Source organism: Bufo bufo, chromosome 11 (assembly GCF_905171765.1).
Source record: "Bufo bufo chromosome 11, aBufBuf1.1, whole genome shotgun sequence".
In the NCBI taxonomy this organism is placed as follows: domain Eukaryota; kingdom Metazoa; phylum Chordata; class Amphibia; order Anura; family Bufonidae; genus Bufo; species Bufo bufo.
Genome location: NC_053399.1, coordinates 93,042,150 through 93,066,753, shown reverse-complemented (window position 1 = coordinate 93,066,753; position 24,604 = coordinate 93,042,150). Strand labels below are relative to the sequence as shown.

The 24,604-nt window shown below is 47.0% G+C and overlaps 1 protein-coding gene across 1 annotated transcript; it reads right to left on the bottom strand.

Moving 5' to 3' along the window:
* Positions 1–1,349: 1,349 nt before the first annotated feature.
* IQGAP3 (IQ motif containing GTPase activating protein 3) lies at positions 1,350–22,877 on the bottom strand. The gene is made up of 38 exons (XM_040412176.1): positions 22,777–22,877; positions 21,836–21,923; positions 21,591–21,747; positions 21,298–21,375; positions 21,090–21,166; positions 20,678–20,745; positions 20,464–20,577; positions 20,119–20,297; positions 19,892–19,979; positions 19,649–19,812; positions 19,481–19,568; positions 14,830–14,993; positions 14,540–14,700; positions 14,110–14,231; positions 13,720–13,883; positions 13,185–13,275; positions 12,889–13,056; positions 12,636–12,778; positions 12,370–12,540; positions 12,193–12,276; positions 9,627–9,698; positions 9,301–9,370; positions 8,759–8,967; positions 8,502–8,654; positions 8,049–8,212; positions 7,714–7,938; positions 7,381–7,521; positions 7,205–7,289; positions 6,878–7,104; positions 6,670–6,802; positions 6,480–6,582; positions 6,027–6,174; positions 5,797–5,884; positions 5,515–5,727; positions 2,809–2,975; positions 2,617–2,718; positions 2,431–2,539; positions 1,350–2,232 (listed from the first exon to the last, which is right to left on the bottom strand). Exons 1-38 carry the CDS (start codon positions 22,808–22,810, stop codon positions 2,116–2,118), a joined length of 4,929 nt encoding a protein of 1,642 aa, XP_040268110.1. The 5' UTR covers positions 22,811–22,877; the 3' UTR covers positions 1,350–2,115.
* Positions 22,878–24,604: the final 1,727 nt, after the last annotated feature.

Sequence of the window (24,604 nt, the reverse complement as noted above, 5' to 3'; positions counted from 1 at the left end):
AAAAAAAAAAAAAATACTTTAGTGTAAAATTTACTTATTTAAAAAATGTATTAAAGTAACCTACCGGTATTTAACAAAATAATAGGAAACCATTTTTTTTTACATTTTCAATTTTTACTAAACCCAAGGATAAAAACTGTTTTTTAAAAGTAGTTCAGAAAGGCTTAATAAAAGCGGTCACACACACCTCACTGATCCCGATAATCTTCCTGGGTCCCTCTCGGCAGGTCGTTGGGTGCAGGGTAGACCCGCCTCGAACCCCTCTGACTGACCGCTCCGGTCCAGCAGTATATATTTACCCCCTGTATACGCTTGTCTATAACCATTACAGTACTGCATGCAAAATAAAGCTTTCTGTTCACTGCCCCTTTAAGAAGTTACACCTCATACAGCCCGATAAATTCTGTGTTTTCTCTGTTCTACATTTGCCATGTGGCGCCATCGTACCAGGCGGGCATCTGTGACCAGACGTTTCCTCAACAGCTGCCCAGCAAATACGGTATTACTCTACAACCATGACCGGCAGAACCAGGGTCTAAGATCTGATGGTTCCATTCTCTGCTCCCACTATATGGACCCAGTGACTGCACCAGCAGAATAGTGAGTGCAGCTCTGGAGTATAATACAGGATGTAACTCAGGATCAGTACAGGATAAGTAATGTATGTACACAGTGACTGCACCAGCAGAATAGTGAGTGCAGCTCTGGAGTATAATACAGGATGTAACTCAGGATCAGTACAGGATAAGTAATGTATGTACACAGTGACTGCACCAGCAGAATAGTGAGTGCAGCTCTGGAGTATAATACAGGATGTAACTCAGGATCAGTACAGGATAAGTAATGTATGTACACAGTGACTGCACCAGCAGAATAGTGAGTGCAGCTCTGGAGTATAATACAGGATGTAACTCAGGATCAGTTCAGGATAAGTAAAGACCGATTAACATGAATTAACCACAATGAACAAGGCTGCACTTGCAGAATAATTCAGCTTTAATAAAATTCACGAAAAACCAAGACAATGCCAGTGATTCTGTGATTCAGAGGACTCCAGTCAGCTGTACACAGAGCAGCGGCAGCCATTGTGACTACAGATTTGGTCTAGGCAATAATTAGACAAAGGTTTGAGGTATAAATATATTTGGGGGGGGGGGGGGGGGGAGACAAATACATGGAGACAGCACTATACATGTACAACGTGACATGACAAAAAAAAATGTCCCTTATGAGATCTATGGTTGTCAGATTTCCTAATTAGGTACTGGATTCTAATTAACTCTTATAGCAGGCACACTTTTTATTCTGCTGGGTACAGTCCTTGGGATAGACCATCACCATTTGCCAGACACAGCGCCATGCTTCTCTTAGTGGCCGTGCCTGGTATTGCAGCACACTCCAAGGAATGGAGATTAGCTGCAGTACCAGGCACGGCCACTAGAAGTATGGCGCTGTGTCTGCTAACCAATAAAGATGCCCCTTCATCTGCCGGGGAGGCAGGAGCGAGACCCACAGTGATATTCTAAAGACCGCCTACTGTAAGGCTAGACCATCAATTCGGTCATCCCAGGTAACCCTTTAAATGCCGCTCAGCTATGATTCTAGTGTTCTAGGTCACTCAAAGCAATTAACCATTAGTTCTCCTGCAGTCTTTGGAAAAAGTCAAGTGGTTGATAGATGAGGTTCCTTGTTAATAAGTGCAGACAACACACGTGTGACCTAAGGAGAGTGCAGAGGATGGCGACGCCATGTCATGGAGGACAAAGGGTTAATCAGCCCCGGCCCTTTTGACCATAAATCAGTGCAGCCGTGTAGTAAAAAAGTCACAATATTGCACAAATCGCTGACGAGATGATTTCTTCTGTCCGACACTACCACGGGGCTGCGGTGCAGAGCTCAAGGTGCAGCCGGTTCCTTAACGTTTCCACGGAAACATAAAGCAGCGTTCAGGTTAATAATCTGCAGCATTGATATTAATTAGGAAGCGAACGTGATTCATGCATGGAAGTGCAATCGTTACAGCCGCAGTTCCCTTTTGGCCACAAGAGAGCGGTTGTCACACAGGCGAAACGCGGCGTGCGAGGACTAATGGAGGCAGAAAGACGAGGCCGGAGCTCAGGTCTTGCGGAAGAACTTCTTGTTCAGCAGGAAGATGAGCAGGTTGACGTTCACCTTGGCTTTATCGAACATCTTCATGACAGCGACTCCTTCGTACTGCAGCTGGAGGAGGTCCTGGGACGAGAAGACATGGATGACATAGGGTTAAACATTAGCTAGACCTAAAGGAGGCCTTCAAACTCAAGCTGGCCACAAAAGGATAATTTTGAAGGTCTCCGCTTGCCGTCTATACAAAGCTAACATTATTCATAGCTGAAGCTCCTCACAGTTTTTGGTCCTCAAATACAAGGATCGTCACCATCTTCCACTGACCTGATAATGAAGCTGGAATTTTTCCATGTCAACACCCAAAAACTTGGTCTTCACTTGAAACTTCCCGGGCTCCTCACAGGGGGTTATGTCAAAAATGACGTTACGGAATCTAGAAGACAAAACATGGAGATACTCATTGAGCAGGAAGACGGTGATGACTCCTAGGTTTCGAGGAGAAGTACTGACTGGCTGAACGGAAGGTCTTCTATCTCCAGTAGGACGCCCTTCTCGTGCAGTCTGGTCGCCGTGTAGTTCAGAGAGTTCTGCTTCTTATTTTTCCCTGTCGGTCTTGGAAGGAAACACAATGCAGAAAAATTAGACTCTTAGGCAAGACTTAAATGCCTGGCGTGAAGATGTGAAGACCAGCGGGCACCATACTTCTGGTTGGCAGTGAGGTTGTCCAGGCAGGTTTTGATGTATTGGTTGTAGAAGTCGATCTGTTCTTCATGGAAGGCAGTCTTGCATTGCAGCCTTTGCATGGTCTGACGTAGCTTCACCAACTCGGCCTTCCTGTGCTGACGATATCTCCTCTGGTTCCGAATATCCTGGAAGTGGAGATAAAATATGAATTTTCGGTACCTACGATAAGGCTTTAACAAGAGATAGTCTTCATGGAGGCTTTGGCCTCCCTGATGCAAAAAATTACCACAGAGCGATATTGTTGAGAAGATGGCTCCAACAACATAAAATATTGGGCTCGGACTTAGAACTAGTCACCTTGCTGGTCTATAGGGTATAGGTGGAACCTCATCACCTCCGTTACATAGTCTAACCAGGTGTTCATGGTTAGCGGCAACCCATTCTCTGATCCTCCAAGACATCTATCTTCTCTAATCCCTTTCCTACTCCATCCTAATACCACAGATACTCCAGGCAATGGGAAAAGGACCTATAGAGATCCTTTTCTACAGCAGAAATAGACCAGATACATTTAGGATCCCATGGCTTTTCACGCTGCGTCAGAATCCAGGAAGACTCATATAAAACAATGACCAGGTGGTACAACCACCCTCACAAACTCCATAAAATGGGATTACGGGAGCGACTGCTGGAGATGTTCTCAGGAAGGGGACACATTAGGCCAGAGTTCCCCAACTCCAGACCTCAGGGTCCACCTTCCAGTCAGGATTTGAGAATATCCCACAGAATGAACACCTGTGGTAAGTCCTAAGGCATACTAAGGAAATCCTAAAAACATGACCGGTAGGTGGGTCCTGAGGACTGGAGTTGAGGAACACTGCATTAGGCCACATATTCTGGTTTTGCCCTCAAATAAGGGGGATTCTGGGAACAAGTAGAACACAAATTAAACCAAATACGTGGCACCTCAATTCATCTATCATCCTCGTCGGTCTTATTGTGGATCCCGTCAGACAACTGGACCCCGAAGGCATCTGATTTGCCTACTTGGATGGTCCAAGCAGCTAGGTACCTAATCCCCATCTATTACTCAATGGGAGTAAAAAAAAAAAAAAAAAAAAAAAAAACCCACGACCAGCTGTGCCTCATGGAGGAATTCGCAAGCTGGGCAAATAGAACTCACTCTAGATTCCTAAAAACTTGGGCTCCTTGGAGAGAATACAAAAGCAAAAACACGAGTTAAAAAATGTCCTCTTTCGACGCTCAAAAGTGACCTCTCTCACAGACCCTCTGACTAGTCGAAAATATAGAACACACACATGGTTAAATGGAAAATCTGAGAGGGGCTTCTCCCTCCTCCCGTCTATAAACCACAAAAGCTGTAGATGACTTACTTTGTTTGCCTGACTGCCCGGGTGCGACCACATACCGGCGGTCACTGTTTGTTATATGAATAGTTCACTCTGTTATGTTCTAGGGTGTCTACAACCGCAACAAACCTACAAGGAGCTCCTGCAAGGGACTCTCCCTCAACAGAGGTCTATTGAAAAGTACTGAAAGATCTGGAGTTTGTTCATTCTGCTCCACTACTATTATATGACGCTCCGACACCTTTTATAGGTTATGTACTCTATATAAAATATCAATAAAAAGATAAAAAAAAAAAAAGCTTTAAGACTTCATTGGATATTAGTTTAGTATTATACTCCAGAGCTGCACTCACTATTCTGCTGGTGCAGTCACTGTGTACATACATTACTGATCCTGAGTTACATCCTGTATTATACTCCAGAGCTGCACTCACTATTCTGCTGGTGCAGTCACTGTGTACATACATTACTTATCCTGTACTGATCCTGAGTTACATCCTGTATTATACTCCAGAGCTGCACTCACTATTCTGCTGGTGGAGTCACTGTGTACATACATTACTTATCCTGTACTGATCCTGAGTTACATCCTGTATTATACTCCAGAGCAGCACTCACTATTCTGCTGGTGGAGTCACTGTGTACATACATTACTTATCCTGTACTGATCCCGACTTACATCCTGTATTATACTCCAGAGCTGCACTCACTATTCTGCTGGTGCAGTCACTGTGTACATACATTACTTATACTGTGCTGATCCTGAGTTACATCCTGTATTATACTCCAGAGCTGCACTCACTATTCTGCTGGTGCAGTCACTGTGTACATACATTACTTATCCTGTACTGATCCTGAGTTACATCCTGTATTATACTCCAGAGCTGCACTCACTATTCTGCTAGTGCAGTCACTGTGTACATACATTACTTATCCTGTACTGATCCTGAGTTACATCCTGTATTATACTCCAGAGCTGCACTCACTATTCTGCTGGTGGAGTCACTGTGTACATACATTACTTATCCTGTACTGATCCTGAGTTACATCCTGTATTATACTCCAGAGCAGCACTCACTATTCTGCTGGTGGAGTCACTGTGTACATACATTACTTATCCTGTACTGATCCCGACTTACATCCTGTATTATACTCCAGAGCTGCACTCACTGTTCTGCTAGCATTTTCCGCTTGTACTGTATAGTAATAGGTGTCCTACTTTATAGCAGCTCATCCGAGTTGTTTGAGGGTTGCCAGACTTGCCCACTGTTACAAACAGCAGAATTGTGAATGCAGCTCTGGGCTATAATAAGCTGATTACACTCAGAGACGACTTCTCCTTGTGAACAGATACCTTAGCAATCATGTCGATTATTTCTTGGTAATGGTTATGGGAGGACACCAGTCCCAGGCTCTCCAGTTTGCGCAGGTTGCGGATGACCTTGCGTTTCTTGTCCTCAATCGATAGTTTACTGTTGCCCAGCAGAGATCGATGGCGCTTCATCTTCTCGGGGGTCTGGGCATCTCTGACAGCTCTTTGGTGCATTAGGTGGTAGTGGGATGCCTCCTGCCCAGAAATAAACATTATATCTGCCATCTCCTGATCAGCCACACTTCCGACTTGAGTGGTACTTACCTGCTGCGCTGAGGCGGAGTTGTTCAGAACTTCCACCAGAGAATCTCCAGGCTGGGACTGGATGATGTCCACCAACATGTGCTTGGTACTAGATAGAAGAAGAGCAGGAATCAAAAGAGTGGAAACCCACCTCACGCACACTTAAGGACAACTACCACCTATGAGGAGCTTCGGTCTGGTGAGGTTTCCAGTGGGGCAAGTATGTAGGCACTTCTGGGCTCTTCCCTCACCTGAGCAGTAGGCTGTGAGTGTCCATCTCTTCTGCATTGGTCCCAACCATATCAAACTTGTTAGTAAGAGTTAGAGACATCTCCAGCTTGCGGAGCTGGGCCAAAGCTTGTTCTGAGGCCACGTCATGTAGGTTGGAAGTGCTTTCTCCTGTGGTCCAGAGAAGAGGAGATCTGTCAGGGCTCACATTCATTTTAGGTTAGTAGACTGTATGTTCTGATCTAGGGTCTGGTCTAGTGTCTCAAACTGAGGAGTCTGGTCTGGGGTCTCAATTAAACTGAGGGGTCTGCGACCCTTCATCCTTTCTTCTCTTGATAGTTGGTAGTGGTTCCTCAAAATTATTTTTTCCAGTATTTTCCTAATGCTAAAAAAGTTGGGAAACCCTGGTCTGCATTATATCTAGAGTGACCGGCAGCAGATAAGTCTTTAGAGCTGGACCCAAGAATCCAACATACCGATCAAGGACTGGACCGTAGGAAGCTCTCCCAGGTCTTCAAGGAGTTCATGAATTGGATCTTTATGGTCTGGAGCAATGGCATCTTGGTGCTCTAACAACAACTGGAAATAATAGGAGAACAGATCAAATCACATTGTCCATCACAATTCACAGGTGAAGACAATAGGACTCGAGGTCCAATCCCTCACCTTGTGTGTGTCTATCAGCTCCCCAACTGTTATGTATATGACTGGTTTAATGGTGTTGACCATTTCAGAGTACTCATCTATATTGAATCGCTCCTCTGGTTCCGGGACATTACAAGCTGTGAGGATGAACTTCCTACAGGTGAAGAACAGATTTCCATCAGAGCTTGAAGACATAGTCCAAGATATCAAGAGGCAGCAGGACACATACCTAAACTTCCAGTGCGTCTCAGCCAGATACTGGTTGACGAGTCCCAGGTGGGAATCCTCAAACAACCTATTGGCAGCCACATGCTGAAGAACCTTGGCGATGGAGCCCAATGTCCGTCTTTGATCTGGATGAATAGTCCCACCCGCTGACATGTCCACTATGTCAAAAGCATCAGGAGCCACCACGGCCGGGTTCATAAAGCGGTAGTAGAGCAAGTTACCCACAATCTGCCCAACAGAGACAAAAAGGAGAAGACCAACTGCAGTCACCGGAGAGGAGATGGACTGCAAGGGGAATCCCAAAAACTCTGAAAAGTTTATGACTTACCTTATGGATATCCTCTTCTCTTGCCCTTGGGAATTTTTGGCTTAGAGAATTTTTCAGCACCTTACCGATATAACGCATGCCGTAACTTAGGTAGATATAAAAAGACAAAAAAAACTTTCGTAAATCTGTACTCTATGGGCCACCGCTACTGCACCCCTTTGTATCACAAAACTTACGGTATCTGGTCAACATTGGCAAAGATGGTGGAGAAAAACTTGTCAGTCACAGAAATGAGGTTCCTGGTAGAGATATCAAGACGCCTCTGAACCTCGGAGTGGGTGAGCGCCTGCTCTGGAGTGACGTCATATGGGAGCGTGCTGCAAGACATCATAAGAAATCACCCTCAAAAAGAGCTTCCAAAAAAAGGGAACTGTCGGTTGCCTGCTACCAATGTCAGATAGATGTGGGTCCCACTCTCCCCGCTCGTGCAAGGCTGCCCTCCGTTCACTTTGGGGGACCCATTCTAGGGACACGTTCCAGGGGACCCATGGACATATTTCGCGCCGTACCTCTTTTTTCCGGTCTGAGACTCCACTTGATTCACCCAACTCTTATAGATTTCGACTGGACTGATGCGAATATTGATGGTTTTGTCCTGTAAAACCTCCTTCACCATGTTCCCAAGTATCTGGCGTAAGGCGTTCTGGCCGCGGGCGCTGCGGTAGAAGCTGACCAGCAGGCGGATGACTGTAGGGTTCCCAGTTATGATGTCTTGGATTCGGTCTACTTTGGAGCTGTAAAGGGGAGGGGGGGGGGGGGGGGGGGGGTGGGCAAATAAATCACATCATCAATGAATGCCAATGACTTTCGGAGCTCCCCCCCGTGTACTTAAAGGGGAACTCACGTGATCTCCTCCTGCAGAGCTGTATGGAAGAGCCTGAGGAGCAGGTAAGCTTCCCGGCGATCAGAAGCGTAGTTGTAGAGGGTGAAGGTTACAGATTCCATGAACTTGGTGGATTTGTTCTGAGGCATCTGGAAGATCAGCCTGGCCATGTACTCGGGGTTCGTCTGAGAACAAGATTATGATTTTGTGGCTGTCAGTGAATGGAAACATCCACCCATCCGCGGCCGCAGGTTTGATACCCTGTGTGGTCTTAAAAGGGTTTTCCAGGCTATCGATATCAGATTGGTGGGGGTCCGATACCTGCCCGTCCGCCAAGGATAGGTCATCAATATTAAACGTCTGGAAAACCCCTTTAATGTCCCATTCACAGAAAGCAAGCAGAGATCTCGTATTTAATACGTAAAGTGCAAACCAGATTACCAGTCTGGCGTGGAACGTTGGCCGGGGCCTCACCTGTAACAGGTAGAAGAGGTGCTGGTATGCCTCAAGCTTTTGCCGCTTCTCCTTGCTCAGAGACTTTAACCCTTTCTGCTTGTCGAGGGCCATCAGGTCCGACAGCTGCTCCTTGTTTTTCTTGGTGAGCTTCTTGCAATGGGACACGACTTCCTGCGTCACAGATTAAAGGGATGGGTCAAACACTAGGAGGTAGATCATACCCAAGAATATAGGTATAAGATGGCGCAGTGCCCTATTGAGCGGCCGCTCAGCACCTGCAAGGTGATCCGATTCTTCACCAACAGGCCGATCTTGATGTCCATCATATTGAGGTCGTTCTCCAGCCGTTGATTTGATCGGATTTTCTTCACCACCTCCTCCCGCAGCTTCATCACTTCCCTCTCCTCCCAAAAGTCACGTTCACTCTGCTCCAGTAAGTGGGCAAACTTCCGCAGGGTGCTGAGCGGGGGGTTTTTGGCGTGAACTGTGACAAGGAAGAATAGAGTTCAGTCTTGCTCCATCCATGATTCAAGGGGTTGTCTCAATAAAAAGGTGAGGGTGGCATATGGTGTACCCCACAGGACCGGGCAGTGGCTTGGTTTGGCGACCACTGCAGCCAATCACAGGCCTCAGCGGTCACATCTGTTTGAACAGTACATGGCAGTAGTACCAAACCACTTCCCGATTCTGTGGGGATAGGAAGCGGCTGAGAATGGGACAACCCCTTTAATGCCTGCAAGGAGTCCTCTTATAGCTCCAGAAAAGATGCCGCAGACCACGGACCACTCTAGCGATAGGCCTTCGATGGCCTGCTCACCCAGCATCCTGTAGTCCCCTCTGGCCTTGCTGGCTCGGAAGAAGGCCTGGATCTTTATAACGCTGGCGATCTGCAGGTACAATAGATTACAGTGTGAACCTGACAACACGGACGGAAACCGTCATGGCTGACAACTTTAGTATCAGCCCTCCTGCAGCTTATACAACTCCATGTATTTCTATAAATCGCCCTGTATTATTACATAGGGTGGCCATAATGGAATGATTACTATTGGTTGCCCCCAACAATTTGGCTTTTAAGGGCATAACAATTATAATACCACCAACCCCGAGATGATACAATGTAACATTTAGAGCAATACGTACGTTCCTCCGGAAATATCTAAGCCTCTCTCGATATTTCTTTCTGGCGAGCCACATCCTCACCAGTGACTGGATCTGACCAAGAGAGTAGAAAATGGGGAGGAAGGTCTTGAAAGTGAAGCTGGTTCATGACCATACGATGAGTTAACCAATGTCTTATTGTTATAGCAGGAGTTCAGAAAAACTGATTATACTCCAGAGCTGCACTCACTATTCTGCTGGTGCAGTCACTGTGTACATACATTACTTATCCTGTACTGATCCTGAGTTACATCCTGTATTATACTCCAGAGCTGCACTCACTATTCTGCTGGTGCAGTCACTGTGTACATACATTACTTATCCTGTACTGATCCTGAGTTACATCCTGTATTATACTCCAGAGCTGCACTCACTATTCTGCTGGTGCAGTCACTGTGTACATACATTACTTATCCTGTACTGATCCTGAGTTACATCCTGTATTATACTCCAGAGCTGCACTCACTATTCTGCTGGTGCAGTCACTGTGTACATACATTACTTATCCTGTACTGATCCTGAGTTACATCCTGTATTATACTCCAGAGCTGCACTCACTATTCTGCTGGTGCAGTCACTGTGTACATACATTACTTATCCTGTACTGATCCTGAGTTACATCCTGTATTATACTCCAGAGCTGCACTCACTATTCTGCTGGTGCAGTCACTGTGTACATACATTACTTATCCTGTACTGATCCTGAGTTACATCCTGTATTATACTCCAGAGCAGCACTCACTATTCTGCTGGTGCAGTCACTGTGTACATACATTACTTATCCTGTACTGATCCTGAGTTACATCCTGTATTATACTCCAGAGCTGCACTCACTATTCTGCTGGTGCAGTCACTGTGTACATACATTACTTATCCTGTACTGATCCTGAGTTACATCCTGTATTATACTCCAGAGCTGCACTCACTATTCTGCTGGTGCAGTCACTGTGTACATACATTACTTATCCTGTACTGATCCTGAGTTACATCCTGTATTATACTCCAGAGCTGCACTCACTATTCTGCTGGTGCAGTCACTGTGTACATACATTACTTATCCTGTACTGATCCTGAGTTACATCCTGTATTATACTCCAGAGCTGCACTCACTATTCTGCTGGTGCAGTCACTGTGTACATACATTACTTATCCTGTACTGATCCTGAGTTACATCCTGTATTATACTCCAGAGCTGCACTCACTATTCTGCTGGTGCAGTCACTGTGTACATACATTACTTATCCTGTACTGATCCTGAGTTACATCCTGTATTATACTCCAGAGCAGCACTCACTATTCTGCTGGTGCAGTCACTGTGTACATACATTACTTATCCTGTACTGATCCTGAGTTACATCCTGTATTATACTCCAGAGCTGCACTCACTATTCTGCTGGTGCAGTCACTGTGTACATACATTACTTATCCTGTACTGATCCTGAGTTACATCCTGTATTATACTCCAGAGCTGCACTCACTATTCTGCTGGTGCAGTCACTGTGTACATACATTACTTATCCTGTACTGATCCTGAGTTACATCCTGTATTATACTCCAGAGCAGCACTCACTATTCTGCTGGTGCAGTCACTGTGTACATACATTACTTATCCTGTACTGATCCTGAGTTACATCCTGTATTATACTCCAGAGCTGCACTCACTATTCTGCTGGTGCAGTCACTGTGTACATACATTACTTATCCTGTACTGATCCTGAGTTACATCCTGTATTATACTCCAGAGCTGCACTCACTATTCTGCTGGTGCAGTCACTGTGTACATACATTACTTATCCTGTACTGATCCTGAGTTACATCCTGTATTATACTCCAGAGCTGCACTCACTATTCTGCTGGTGCAGTCACTGTGTCCATACATTACTTATCCTGTACTGATCCTGAGTTACATCCTGTATTATACTCCAGAGCTGCACTCACTATTCTGCTGGTGGAATCACTGTGTACATACATTACTTATCCTGTACTGATCCTGAGTTACATCCTGTATTATACTCCAGAGCTGTACTCGCTATTCTGCTGGTGCAGACACTGTGTACATACATTACTTATCCTGTACTGATCCTGAGTTACATCCTGTATTATACTCCAGAGCTGCACTCACTATTCTGCTGGTGCAGTCACTGTGTACATGGCATTTCTTATCCTGTACTGATCCTGAGTTACATCCTGTATTATACTCCAGAGCTGCACTCACTATTCTGCTGGTGCAGTCACTGTGTACATACATTACTTATCCTGTACAGATCCTGAGTTACGTCCTGTATTATACTCCAGAGCTGCACTCACTATTCTGCTGGTGCAGTCACTGTGTACATACATGACTTATCCTGTACTGATCCTGAGTTACATCCTGTATTATACTCCAGAGCTGCACTCTCTATTCTGCTGGTGCAGTCACTGTGTACATACATTACTTATCCTGTACTGATCCTGAGTTACATCCTGTATTATACTCCAGAGCTGCACTCACTATTCTGCTGGTGCAGTCACTGTGTACATACATTACTCATCCATTTTCAGCTCTTACCTTGATGACAGCCGCTACGTTCCTGTGTAGATATCGGAGCCTCTGTAGATACGCCTGTCGCTGCCTATACCCCCTCCACTGCGCCTGTGAACAGCCCACATCAATATCGAGGGTGGAGTAATAATTATAATACTCGGGTCTCATTAGGAATCCATCCCCAGGACCGGAGGTTTGTACCTGGATCGCGGTGACGGCGGGCACTTGCTTGTGCAGGAGATCCTTCCTCTCGGTGAAGTTCCCGCGCACCAGGTAGCCTCTCATGTGCGCCTGCAGCCTCACCAGCATGTCCACGCTGGCCTCCCACTGCTTCTCCCGCCGGAAGCCGCTTGTCACTTTCTGAATTGTGGACTGAAGTGAGTGGATGACAGATCAATAAGACGACAACAGGAAATAATTTCCCCAAATTACTTAGGAGGCACCACGAGGTATCCCTTCTCCCTTACCTGGATTTCCTCCCGGGACAGGTGCGTGTTGCTGGGACTGAAGCCTGGCGGTTGTTCCCACGACCCCTCGAAGGAGCGCAGGTGGAAGTAATAGTCACCTCTGTCCTTTACCTTGTGCCTCAGCCAATAATTGGCTGCATCGCCTGCAGTTAGCATGGACAGACACAAGAGGGCAGCAGAGTTTAGAGAATATACATACCATGATTCTTTGTGGTGGGCACCGCCATGCGCGGCATCGGACGGTCGCGCTCACCTCTCTTGCGTTTGCCGTTCATGATTGCGGCAAGTTCAGATTGATATCCATCGGCGCAGTCCGACACCACCCCGCAGAGCAAAGCATCCGGGTTCCGTAACACCCGCAGGGTTTGAGAGGGTCTTCCTTCCTTTATGGATTGGTTGATGGCCGCTATGCCCAGAGCCACTGAGAATCGGAATAGGAGAAAGTGCAGAATTATTATAGGGGACAAGGGTCCAACTGCTCTGACCGCTGGGATGGGTCACCTATTCTGTAAACGGGATAATTACTGGACAGCCCCTTTAATTACTCACTTCTCCGGGCTCTTGTATTTTCCTGATTTGCCTGAGACACTCCTCTCTGTATCTCCTCCAACCACAGAACCGCGGAGTCATCCCGGGTCACCTGTGCCAACAACCACAACATGGAATTATTTTGGTCAGCAGCAGCTTCTTCAGAAATATCTCATTCAAAATGTGCCGCTGCCTGGCCTGCAGCCACCACTAGGGGGAGCTCATAATAGGTGGCTGGAACTGGAAGTGAGCTCCCTCTGGTGGCAGCTGCTGGTAACACAACTAAGGCGACTTTCACACTTGCGTTGCTGGATTCCGTCGCCGGAACGGCCTGCTGGACCCGGAAATCGGTGTGCAAATGGATAACATTTCCGGGATCAGTCTGACAAATGCACTGAAATACCGGATCCGTCTTTCCGGTGTCATCCGAAAAAAAAAAAAAAAAAAAATTCCAGTATTGATCCCCGAGGACGGAACTCAATACCGGAAAAGAGTAACGCCAGTGTGAAAGTGCCCCAACGTTGTTGCGCCTGTTATTCAACGGTGATGGCGTCACCTCCTTTTTGTGCCGCAGGTCGCTGGTGAGGATCTGGTGGTAGAGGCTGGCTATTGGGAGGGTGACGTCGGTGAGGGCAGCCGCTGGCAGGAGCAAGGCGGTGAAGGTTTTCTGGGGGTCATTCTGTTCAAGCGCTTCGTTAATGAGGCTGACCGCCAGGATTTCTAGGGAAAAATAAAATGTGAACGAGACCTTAAAACCCCGCAGCTTTCTCGCTCAAGAGAGTGTCTGGAGCGCCCACTAGAGGGCGTATTGATTTCAGCGCTAGGCCCCCCCCCCTAATAACAGCTGTATGCAGAGGTCCTATCAGCAGGACTGCTAGCCTGCAAGGAATGTACCAACAGGAAAGGGGGTTGGCCAAGGCAAAGGCGCTTGGGCTCTTCCACTTACGGTCATGCTCCTCTTGTATGGAGTCGTTAGTGTTATTGACACAGGACTGCAGATCGTTCCAGCTGAGGAAGCCACACCCACCCTGAGACCGCCGCTTCCGCTTACACAGTTTATTGAAGTATCTGGGGGGGGGGGGAAACAAAAAAATAAAATAAAAAAAAATACCATCTCCATGGAAAGAGACATGTATAATGAAGCTGATCTAGGACTGCGGCATCAGACTACACAGAGGTTTGCTTGTAGTCTGTTACCATGGAGACACATAGGAGCTGTAGACACCAAACTGTAATGTTTGATTATAAAATAAAAGTATTTTTATTTATTTTTTTACTTCTGATGCAATGAACCTATTGGGAACTGGTTGCAGAAGTCAACACGCCCTAACAGATCTGCTTAGTCCCGAGGGTTTGTGTGGCGCTCGTCTCCTCACCTCTGAATGTTGTCCTCATCCACATCAGACAGGCCTAGTGCGGCGCTCACCAGGGCCGCCCAGAACGTATTCAGGTCCCCGGCCTCTAGGGCCCGGTTCACGAGGGCCACGGCAGACAGCATCTCCACGGCCACAAACAGCTCCTCCTGCACCAGGGAACCCTGAGGGAGGAAACGGAAGATGGGTTATATGAAAAAGGTCTGCAGGGGGACTTGGCGGCCATATTGGTCGTCGCCCAGCTTTCCCCAGACGCAGACAGATGGCGTTGTTATCCGAGGAACTAAACTCACTCGCGGACTCTGCCCCTGGAGAGTGGAGAGTTCCTGCTGGTACAGATCTGCCGCGAAGGGGAAGACGTCCGGCAGCTGCGCGTCCGGGCTGGCCAGCTCTTTCGCGGTCAGTGCGGCGTTTCCGTTCCGGATGGCGGCGTTAACACGGGAGACAGCCTGCTGCACTAAAGAAAGAGAATCTGGGTCACCCTGCAGCGCCCCTCAACCTCTGGAGGCAACAGCGCCCCCTAGAGGTGAGGGACAACACCCCCGCAAGGGGTGCTCCATATAAATAAACGCCCTAATAGACTTTGTTTTTCAATAACTCTGCTTGCTGTCAGTGAATGAATGCACTCGACTAATCGTGTATAACTTACCCATATAACTTGCAGATGCAAATGGGAATGTTTCTGTTTACAGCAAGCAGAGATCTTACTGATGATTCGCAGAAACTCAAAGTATGTAAGGCATCGACTAAGCAATATTTGCAAAAATAAAAACTGGACAAGCCCTTTAAGGACAGGATGATTACTTGGAGGTGTATCTATCCATGCAAACACAGGGTGGCCCCTAAAACTCTCAGCTTCAGAAGCAACCCAACACAGGGGTGGGGAAGGGGGGCCCGCAGCATTACAAGACTTCACCTTTAACCCCTTCAGGACCGGGCTCATTTTCACCTTAAGGACCAGGCCATTTTTTGGAAATCTGACCAGTGTCGCTTTAAGTGCTAATAACTTTAAAACGCTTTGACTTATCCAGGCCATTCTGAGATTGTTTTTTCGTCACATATTGTACTTCATGACACTGGTAAAATGAAGTCAAAAAAAATATTTTTTTTGCACAAAAAAATACCTAATTTACCAAAAATTTGGAAAAATTTGCAAATTTCAAAGTTTCAGTTTCTCTACTTCTGTAATACATAGTAATACCCCAAAAAATTGTGATGACTTTACATTCCCCATATGTCTACTTCATGCTTGAATTGTTTTGGGAATGATATTTTATTTTTTGGGGATGTTATAAGGCTTAGAAGTTTAGAAGCAAATCTTGAAATTTTTCCGAAATTTACAAAAACTCAATTTTTAGGGACCAGTTCAGGACTGAAGTCACTTTGCGAGGCTTACATAATAGAAACCACCCAAAAATGACCCCATCTAAGAAACTACACCCCTCAAGGTATTCAAAACTGATTTTGCATACATTGTTAACCCTTTAGGTGTTGCACAAGAGTTATTGGCAAATGGGGAGGAAATTTGAGAATTTCATTTTTTTGTCTAATTTTTCATTTTAACCCATTTTTTCCACTAACAAAGCAAGGGTTAACAGCCAAACAAGACTGTATCTTTATTGCCCTGACTCTGATGTTCACAGAAACACCCCATATGTGACCGTAAACTACTGTACGGCCACACAGCGGGGCGCAGAGTGAAAGGTGCGCCGTATGGTTTCTGGAGGGCTAATTTTGCTGGACTGTTTTTTTGACACCATGTCCCATTTGAAGCCCCGCTGATGCACCCCAAGAGTAGAAACTCCATAAAAGTGACGCCATCTAAGAAACTACACCCCTCAAGGTATTCAAAACTGATTTTACAAACGCTGTTAACCCTTTAGGTGTTCCACAAGAATAAATGGAAAATAGAGATTAAATTTCAAAATTTCACTTTTTCGGCAGATTTTCCATTTTAATATTTTTTTTCCAGTAACAAAGCAAGGGTTAACAGCCAAACAAAACTCTTGATTTATGGCCCTGATTCTGTAGTTTACAGAAACACCCCATATGTGGTCGTAAACCGCTGTACGGGCACACGGCAGGGCGCAGAAGGAAAGAAATGCCATATGGTTTCTGGAAGGCAGATTTTGCTGGATTGTTTTTAGACACCATGTCCCATTTGAAGCCCCCCTGATGCACCCCTAGAGTAGAAACTCCAAAAAAGTGGCCCCATTTTGGAAACTACGGGATACGGTGGAAGTTTTGTTGGTACTAGTTTAGGGAACATATGATTTTTGGTTGCTCTATATTACACTTTTTTGTGAGGCAAAGTAACAAGAAATAGAAATTCAGAAATTTCATCTCCATTTGCCATTAACTCTTGTGGAACACTTAAAGGGTTAACAAAGTTTGTAAAATCAGTTTTGAATACCTTGAGGGGTGTAGTTTCCAAAATGGGGTCATTTTTTGGAGTTTATACTCTAGGGGTGCATCGGGGGGGCTTCAAATGGGACATGGTGTCAAAAAACCAGTCCAGCAAAAACTGCCTTCCAAAAACCATATGGCGCTCCTTTCCTTCTGCGCCCTGCCGTGTGCCCGTACAGCAGTTTACGACCACATATGGGGCATTTCTATAAACTAAAGAATCAGGGCAATAAATATTGAGTTTTGTTTGGCTGTTAACCCTTGCTTTGTTATGGGAAAAAATGAATTAAAATGGAAAATTTGCCAAAAAATAGCTGTTTTGGCACTGTTTTTATTTTTTAATATTTACAACGTTCATCTGACAGGTTAGATCATGTGCTATTTTTATAGAGCAGGTTCTTACGGACGTGACGATACCTAATATGTATACTTTTTTATTTATTTAGGTTTTACACAATAATATCATTTTTGACACAAAAAAAAAACATGTTTTAGTGTCTCCATAGTCTGAGAGCCATAGTTTTTTCAGTTTTTTGGCGATTGTCTCAGGTTGGGTATCATTTTTGCGGGATGAGATGACGGTTAGATTGGTACTATTTTGGGGTGCACATGACTTTTTGATCGCTTGCTATTACACTTTTTGTGATGTAAGGTAACAAAAAAATAGCTTTTTTGACACCGTTTTTTTTTTTTTTTTTTTTTTTACAGTGTTCACCTGAGGGGTTAGGTCATGTGGTATTTTTATAGATCAGGTTCTTACGGACATGGCAATACCTAATATGTCTACCTTTTTATAATTTATCAGGGTTTTACACAATAATATTTTTGAAACAAAAAAAAAAAATCATGTTTTAGTATCTCCATAGTCTGAGACCCATAGTTTTTTTATTTTTTGGGCCATTGTCTCATGTAAGGGCTCATTTTTTGCGGGATGAGGTGACGGTTTGATTGGTACTTTTTTGGCGTACATGCGACTTTTTTGATCACTTTTATTACCTTTTTTGGGAAGTAAGGTGGGCAAAATTTCAATTTCCTCATAGTTTTTATTTTTTTATTTTTATGGCGTTCACCGTGCGGGGAAAGTAACATGACCGTTTTATAGATCAGGTCGTTACGGACGCGGCGATACCTAATATGTGTAGTGTATTTTTTTTTTTTTTTTTTTATTCAGTGATAAATGTGTTTTTTTGAAACTTTACTTTTTTCACTTTTTTTTTCCTTTTTTTTTGACCCAGACCCACTTGGTTCTTGAAGATCCAGTGGGTCTGATGTCTGTATAATACAGTACAGAACAATATATATTGTACTGCACTGTATTTTACACTTGTCTGAACAGATCTATGCTTTCAGCACAGATCTGTTCAGCACCATGGACAGCAGGACGCCTGAGAGGCGTCCTGTTGCCATGGGAACCTTCCCCGTCTGCTCAGTACTGCTCAGAACTGCGCAGACGGGGAAGGGTAAGTACAGGGCTGAGGGGGGCTCTCTGGGAGCTCTCTCCCTCTCCCATCGGGGGGCTGCAAAGGCACAGCAGCCCCCCGATGAGAGAGGGAGAGAGCTCCCTGCGCTGTTAACCTTTTCCATACAGCGGTCCGTACGGACCGCTGTATGGAAAGGGTTAAACGGCTGACATCGCATCGCAGATGTCAGCCGTTTATACCAGGGTGCCAGCAATGTGCTGGCACCCTGGTATCCCCACTAGACACCAACGATCATTGAAAGGGAGGCGGGCGGGGGATCGCGATCCCGCCTGCCGCACCGCCCGCCTCCCGCAGCTTACCGCACCTCCCCACCGCCTGCGACACCCCCCCTGCACCACCCGCCCACATAACATCATTCAGGGGTGCAGGGGGGGTGAAAAAGCTTTATTTTGGGCATAGTAAAGTTTCTGATCCCCGCGGTCAGGGACCGCGGGGATCAGTAACCGCAGAAAGCGCTACAAACCGCAGGTCTGAATTGACCTGCGGTTTGCAGCGATCGCCGACATGGGGGGGGTCACAGGACCCCCCTCGGCATTGACCTAAGGTGCCCGGCTGTGTGTGACAGCGGGGATCTCAGCGCTGTCACCATGTCTGCAGACATGGTGACAGTTTATGCCATGACGTGTATACTCATCATGGCGCGCTAAGTAGCAGTGCTCCATGACGAGTATACTCGTCATAGGTGGGGAATATTTTCACACTTTCTCCTTCTCTGATCGCTTCCCTGACAGGAATTGGGGCGATCAGAGAAGGAGAAGCACATAGTCCCTCCCTAACCCCCCCTTACCTGCCCCGATGCGCTGCGATTGGTCCCTCTGCAGTAATGGACCAATCACAGCGATCGCGGGCGGGTCAGAGCTCCAATACAGCTCCTGCCGGCTTCTCTGGTTGCCTAGCAACCCCAGCACGCCGGCTTCACTGGAGCTTCAGCGCTTCGCTCCCTGCGCTGACAGTGAAAGCCGATCACGTACATGCACGTGGGAATGCGGTGAGGCACCACATTCCCCCACGTACATGTACGTGATGTTGCGTGAAGGGGTTAAGACCCAACACTTACTGGCATGCTCTCTGACTGCATTCTGATTGGCTGCGTCCACTCCGGCTTGTAGCTCCTCCTTCTCCAGCAGATCCACGCAGCCCAGCTCCTGGAAGACAACACCCCCGTCAGTGTACAGAACAGAGGGGGGGGGTCTCTCACCGCGACGTAACGACGCCAGGCACTCACAAGGGCTTTCTGCTCGCGGTCAATGGTCAGCTGCTCCAAGTACCAGTCGGAGTTCTCCCGCTGCAGTCTGCGCAGTAAGAGGGCGGAGTCTTGCAACGCGGCGTACAGGCTCCTCGCATCCTTCCTCTCCAGCGCTTCATCCACGTACTCCAGAGCTGCGTGCACTGAGGAGGAACGGAGGAGGGTCAGCGGGATGCCCGCCATCAGCTACATGACAGGGACGTGTCAAAGGGGTTAGGCTACCGTTCACTTTGTTAACGTTCCCCTGGATTTCGGCTTGCGTCAAGCAGTGGTCGTAGATGTCCTGACTGTCCGACGGGTCCTGCAGAACCTGCACAGGGGATTAGCCGCCAGAAAGCTACAATTCAGCCGGTGTTAATGGAACCAGTCAGCGAGCTTGCTGACTGTTTCCAGTAGAATTGTGAATGCAGCTCTGGAGGATAAGATGATAAATAAAACACACGCCTCACCTTCTGGCGGGCATTTGCCACCTTGGTTGCCTTGGCTTGGTGGAGGAGTTCTTGGTACACTGCCGCCAGCTTCTCCTGAAGGTTCGCCAGCATGGCGTTGGGGTTCCGCAGGGCGGCCATGGTGTCCGGCACCGCTCCTCTCTCCACCGCTTCATTGATGGCAATGACCGCTGCATGCACTAGAACAGACGGACAGGTATAGGTTAGGAGAGCTGAGGGGAAAGAGATTGCTTGCTGTCAGTGAATAGAAACCTTCACATCAGCAGAGCCAGAGATCTTGAAATGTATAGTTGGCGAGCGCAGAACGTTTTATCCTGTCCAGGTAAGGCGATCGCGGCCGCTCACCTGCCGCTTCGTCCACGGACAGCTCGTTGGCCAGGATCCCCCCGATTTTGCTGAAGGCCGGCATCTGTAACCCATACTTGTCCAGCTCACTTTTCATGTGGCTGATTTCCTCCTCTGGAGAGAGAGAACACGAGACGTGATATCATAAGGGGCGATCACGTGTGGCACTACCACTCCCAGCAGGCACCATTCACTTCAATTATCGCATACTGACCTGTAAAGTTCACTTTCCCGTATAAATCTTGAATCTGAGGAGCCAGCCCCAGCTTAAAGAGATACAAACTGGAAAAAAAAAAAAAATGGTGGACTTAAAGACATGGTGAAGCGCAACTTAAAGGACGACTCCGCTTTTTCGTTATTTCACTCTACATAAAGGGTTAAATAACTCAGGTCTTCACTTGACGCTTTTGGACAGATTTGGACTTATTTTGGCTCTACTCTATTCACTTCCAAAGCTGCTTCCGATTGTGCGGGAAAAAAAAAAAACAGGCAAGCGGTTGGCTCCACCCACGATCAGACATGTGACCTGACAGCTGAGCTCCCAGAATGCACTGCTCTTTGCCAACAGGACACTAGCAGACTTCTGAACCTAGCGGAGAAGAGAAGGTAGGTGGCCCTGACCTCACCTGAGGGCGTGAATACAGTAGACCACGCGGGGCATATTCTTCTTGTCGTAGATGTCCGTCGTCTCCGGCTGGAAAAGCTGCAAATCGGAGAAAGAGGCGGATTATTGGTGGGTGGACTACAAGTCCCAGCATGGCAAACCCCCAGAGCCATCTAGTTGGATGCAGTAGGGGGCGCTGTTTCTTAGCCATCTATGGCTGGAGGACGCACCGTGGGCAGACCGATGTGGCTCATTGCGTGGCGCCAGTGGTTGATGTTATCCGTGTGCCGAAAATGAAGGCCAGCTGCCTGCAACACAGCAAGACAAGGGTTAAACGACGCAACGGCGGTCATCCCAAGCGATCTGCGAGCCAGGAGGTAAGCTATCAGTTTCCCTGCAGCGCCACCACAGGAGAAACTAAGTATTACACAATGAAACCCATAGGCGTGGGTCCTCCAGAGTGTGGGTGTCAGTTCCTCTGCTTGCTGTCAGTGAATAGGAACCATGGGGGGATGGGGTGTACCTGATAACGCAGCTGATCGCCGTCGTAGATTTTTTTCAGCGGTACGATCTCCGGCGCAAAGAAACTCCCCAGCTTGGCGAGGAGGACGCCATTGCGCAAGCTCTCCTCCAGCTCGGTAGGGGGCGGCAGCTCCTCGTTCAGACAGGACTCCATCCAGCTGCAAAGGAAACCAAGAGACGCCGCCATTACTTAAGAGAGGCAGAGAGGACTCCGGCGGCGGTCACTACTACTCCCATCCTCCTCACCGCTTTGCCTCCTCCAGGTGACACAGGTACTGATAAGCGACATTCTGCCGCCGCTGCTCGTCCATCTCATCCGCCGTGAGGCGCTCATCTGACAGAGAAGAGAAAAATGTATACTGGGAGTTGTAGTGGCTGAACATCCGCAGTCCAGATATTTGTAGGATAATGAAATATTTCCAGGGGGGTTAGAAAAACATGGCTGCTTTCTGCCCACAACAGCGCCACCCCTCCACAGGTTGTGTCCGGTATTGCAGCAGTGAATGGGACCGAGCTGTAATACCGCACACAACCTATGCACAGGGGTGGCGCTCTTCTAGGCTTTCACACAAATCTGGAATGTCCTGTTCCATGCACCGCACCCTGCAGGGTAAATATTTGACGGAGGAGCTTTTATCGCCTCAGTTCACGGACCATAAAGCAGGGTATATGAAAAAAAACTAATAAAAAAACTAAGGCCGGGTTCACATGGATTGGGATCGTGCTAAAACGACGCCTGAGCCGTGGTGAAACTACAACTCCCAGCATGCACAACGCTTGGCTGTCCCACAGAAATGAATGGCGCACGCTGGGAGTCCTAGTTTGACAAAAGTGCGCGGCGTGAGCCCGCTGACCCCTGAACTACGGACTACAAGGACAAAGAGGCGGGCACCGAAATAAAACACACCGAAAAAAATAAAATAAAATGTTCAAAAACCCCACATTTTTGAGAAAGAAAATAAGACAAAAACACAAATCTACATAAATCATATGAATCCAATGAAACTAAAAGATTCCTATAAAAATAAAAAGTATTAAAAAAAATAGAAAATAAATACAATAACAAATTGGCTATAGGATATCTGACTGGCCGTCACGTGACTAAGTGACAGGAGCATGCTGGGCCGTGTAGTCCACCGCAGCTGGATATCTACAGAGCGCCCCCTCCCTGCTGGCCTCGCACTCACAGCCGTTGGTGGCCGGCCCGGCTCTGGTCCCCATGTCCGCCAGGTTTGGTCTCCGTTCTTCTCCCGTGTTTACTCTGGATTCGAATGTCCCGCCGCCAGCCTTTTCCGGATTAACTGTCCACTGGTGGGCGCACAGCGATGACGTCACCAGAGGCGGGGGCATACCGGGAATTGTAGTCTCTAGTCGCTGCTGAGCACTAGGCTCACAGTACATCATGAGCTATATGATGACGTCACCAGAGGCGGAGGCATGCCGGGAATTGTAGTCTCTAGTCGCTCCTGAGCACTAGGCTCACAGTACATCATGATATTATATATACTGCAGTATCAATGGGTATTACAGGAGGGACTGAAAACTGCTTTATTCCTGGTCCATGAATAGAATCCAGCAGTAAAGACTGACACGCATACAGCCTGGGTGATATAACTTTTCCTAATGCAGAAGTATAAGCCATTCAGGGTCTGTGAAAAGCAGGATGAAAGTGATTAGTGCCTAGGGGGGGGGGGGGGGGGGGGTCCAAGTATGTGGAGATGTCACCCATTAGTACTGTATAGGGGGGGTGACTTCAGGGATCTGTATGGTTGCTTGTAACGTATTGCCACATTCACCCTGAGCTTCCCGATCCAGGAATAGAATTCTAGAACTACAGTGTAGACTGACACACAGCCCATACAAAGTGGATGGGTGGAATTCGAAACTCTCGCTGAAAACTGTCTGGATATGAATAGGTTAATGGTGGGGGGAGGGCGGTTTCTGCATTGTTGATGCCGGTTGCCCTTGGAGACGTTGACAAAGCAAGATGATCTCCTCCAAGAAACTCAATAGGGCTCAGCCATAGAGTCTGCAGAGGCTGGGAAAGGGACGCGGCTGCTCCTCACTGCCGGTATGTGTTACCCCGGTGTGTGCGCCACCCTGCTCACTGTGCCAGGGGATCACCGCCTGGCATACAGGTCTATGCATCCCGCAGTGGGGTGTGGGGGCCTCTGTGGAGGCTTGTAGGGAACCGACACCATGACACGGGCTGCGGTATTATTAGGGTAATATATAGAATACTGTTACTGTATGGCAGTATAGTGCAGGCTCCTTATGGCACTGTTATGTGGGTACTGTATGGGGGTATTAGGGTAATATATAGGACATTTCTGGGGTACTGTTACTGTATGGCACTATAGTGCAGGCTCCTTATGGCCCTGTTATGTGGGTACTGTATGGGGGTATTAGGGTAATATATAGGACATTATTGGGGTACTGTTACTGTATGGCACTATAGTGCAGGCTCCTTATAGCACTGTTATGTGAGTACTGTATGGGGGTATTAGGGTAATATATAGGACATTATTGGGGTACTGTTACTGTATGGCACTATAGTGCAGGCTCCTTATGGCACTGTTATGTGGGTATTGTATGGGGGTATTAGGGTAATATATAGAATACTGTTACTGTATGGCACTATAGTGCAGGCTCCTTATGGCACTGTTATGTGAGTACTGTATGGGGGTATTAGGGTAATATATAGGACATTATTGGGGTACTGTTACTGTATGGCACTATAGTGCAGGCTCCTTATGACACTGTTATGTGGGTACTGTATAGGGGTATTAGGGTAATATATAGGACATTATTGGGGTACTGTTACTGTATGGCACTATAGTGCAGGCTCATTATGGCACTGTTATGTGGGTACTGTATGGGGGTATTATTAGGGTAATATATAGAACATTTCTGGGGTACTGTTACTGTATGGCACTATAGTGCAGGCTCCTTATGACACTGTTATGTGGGTATTGTATGGGGGTATTAGGGTAATATATAGTACATTATTGGGGT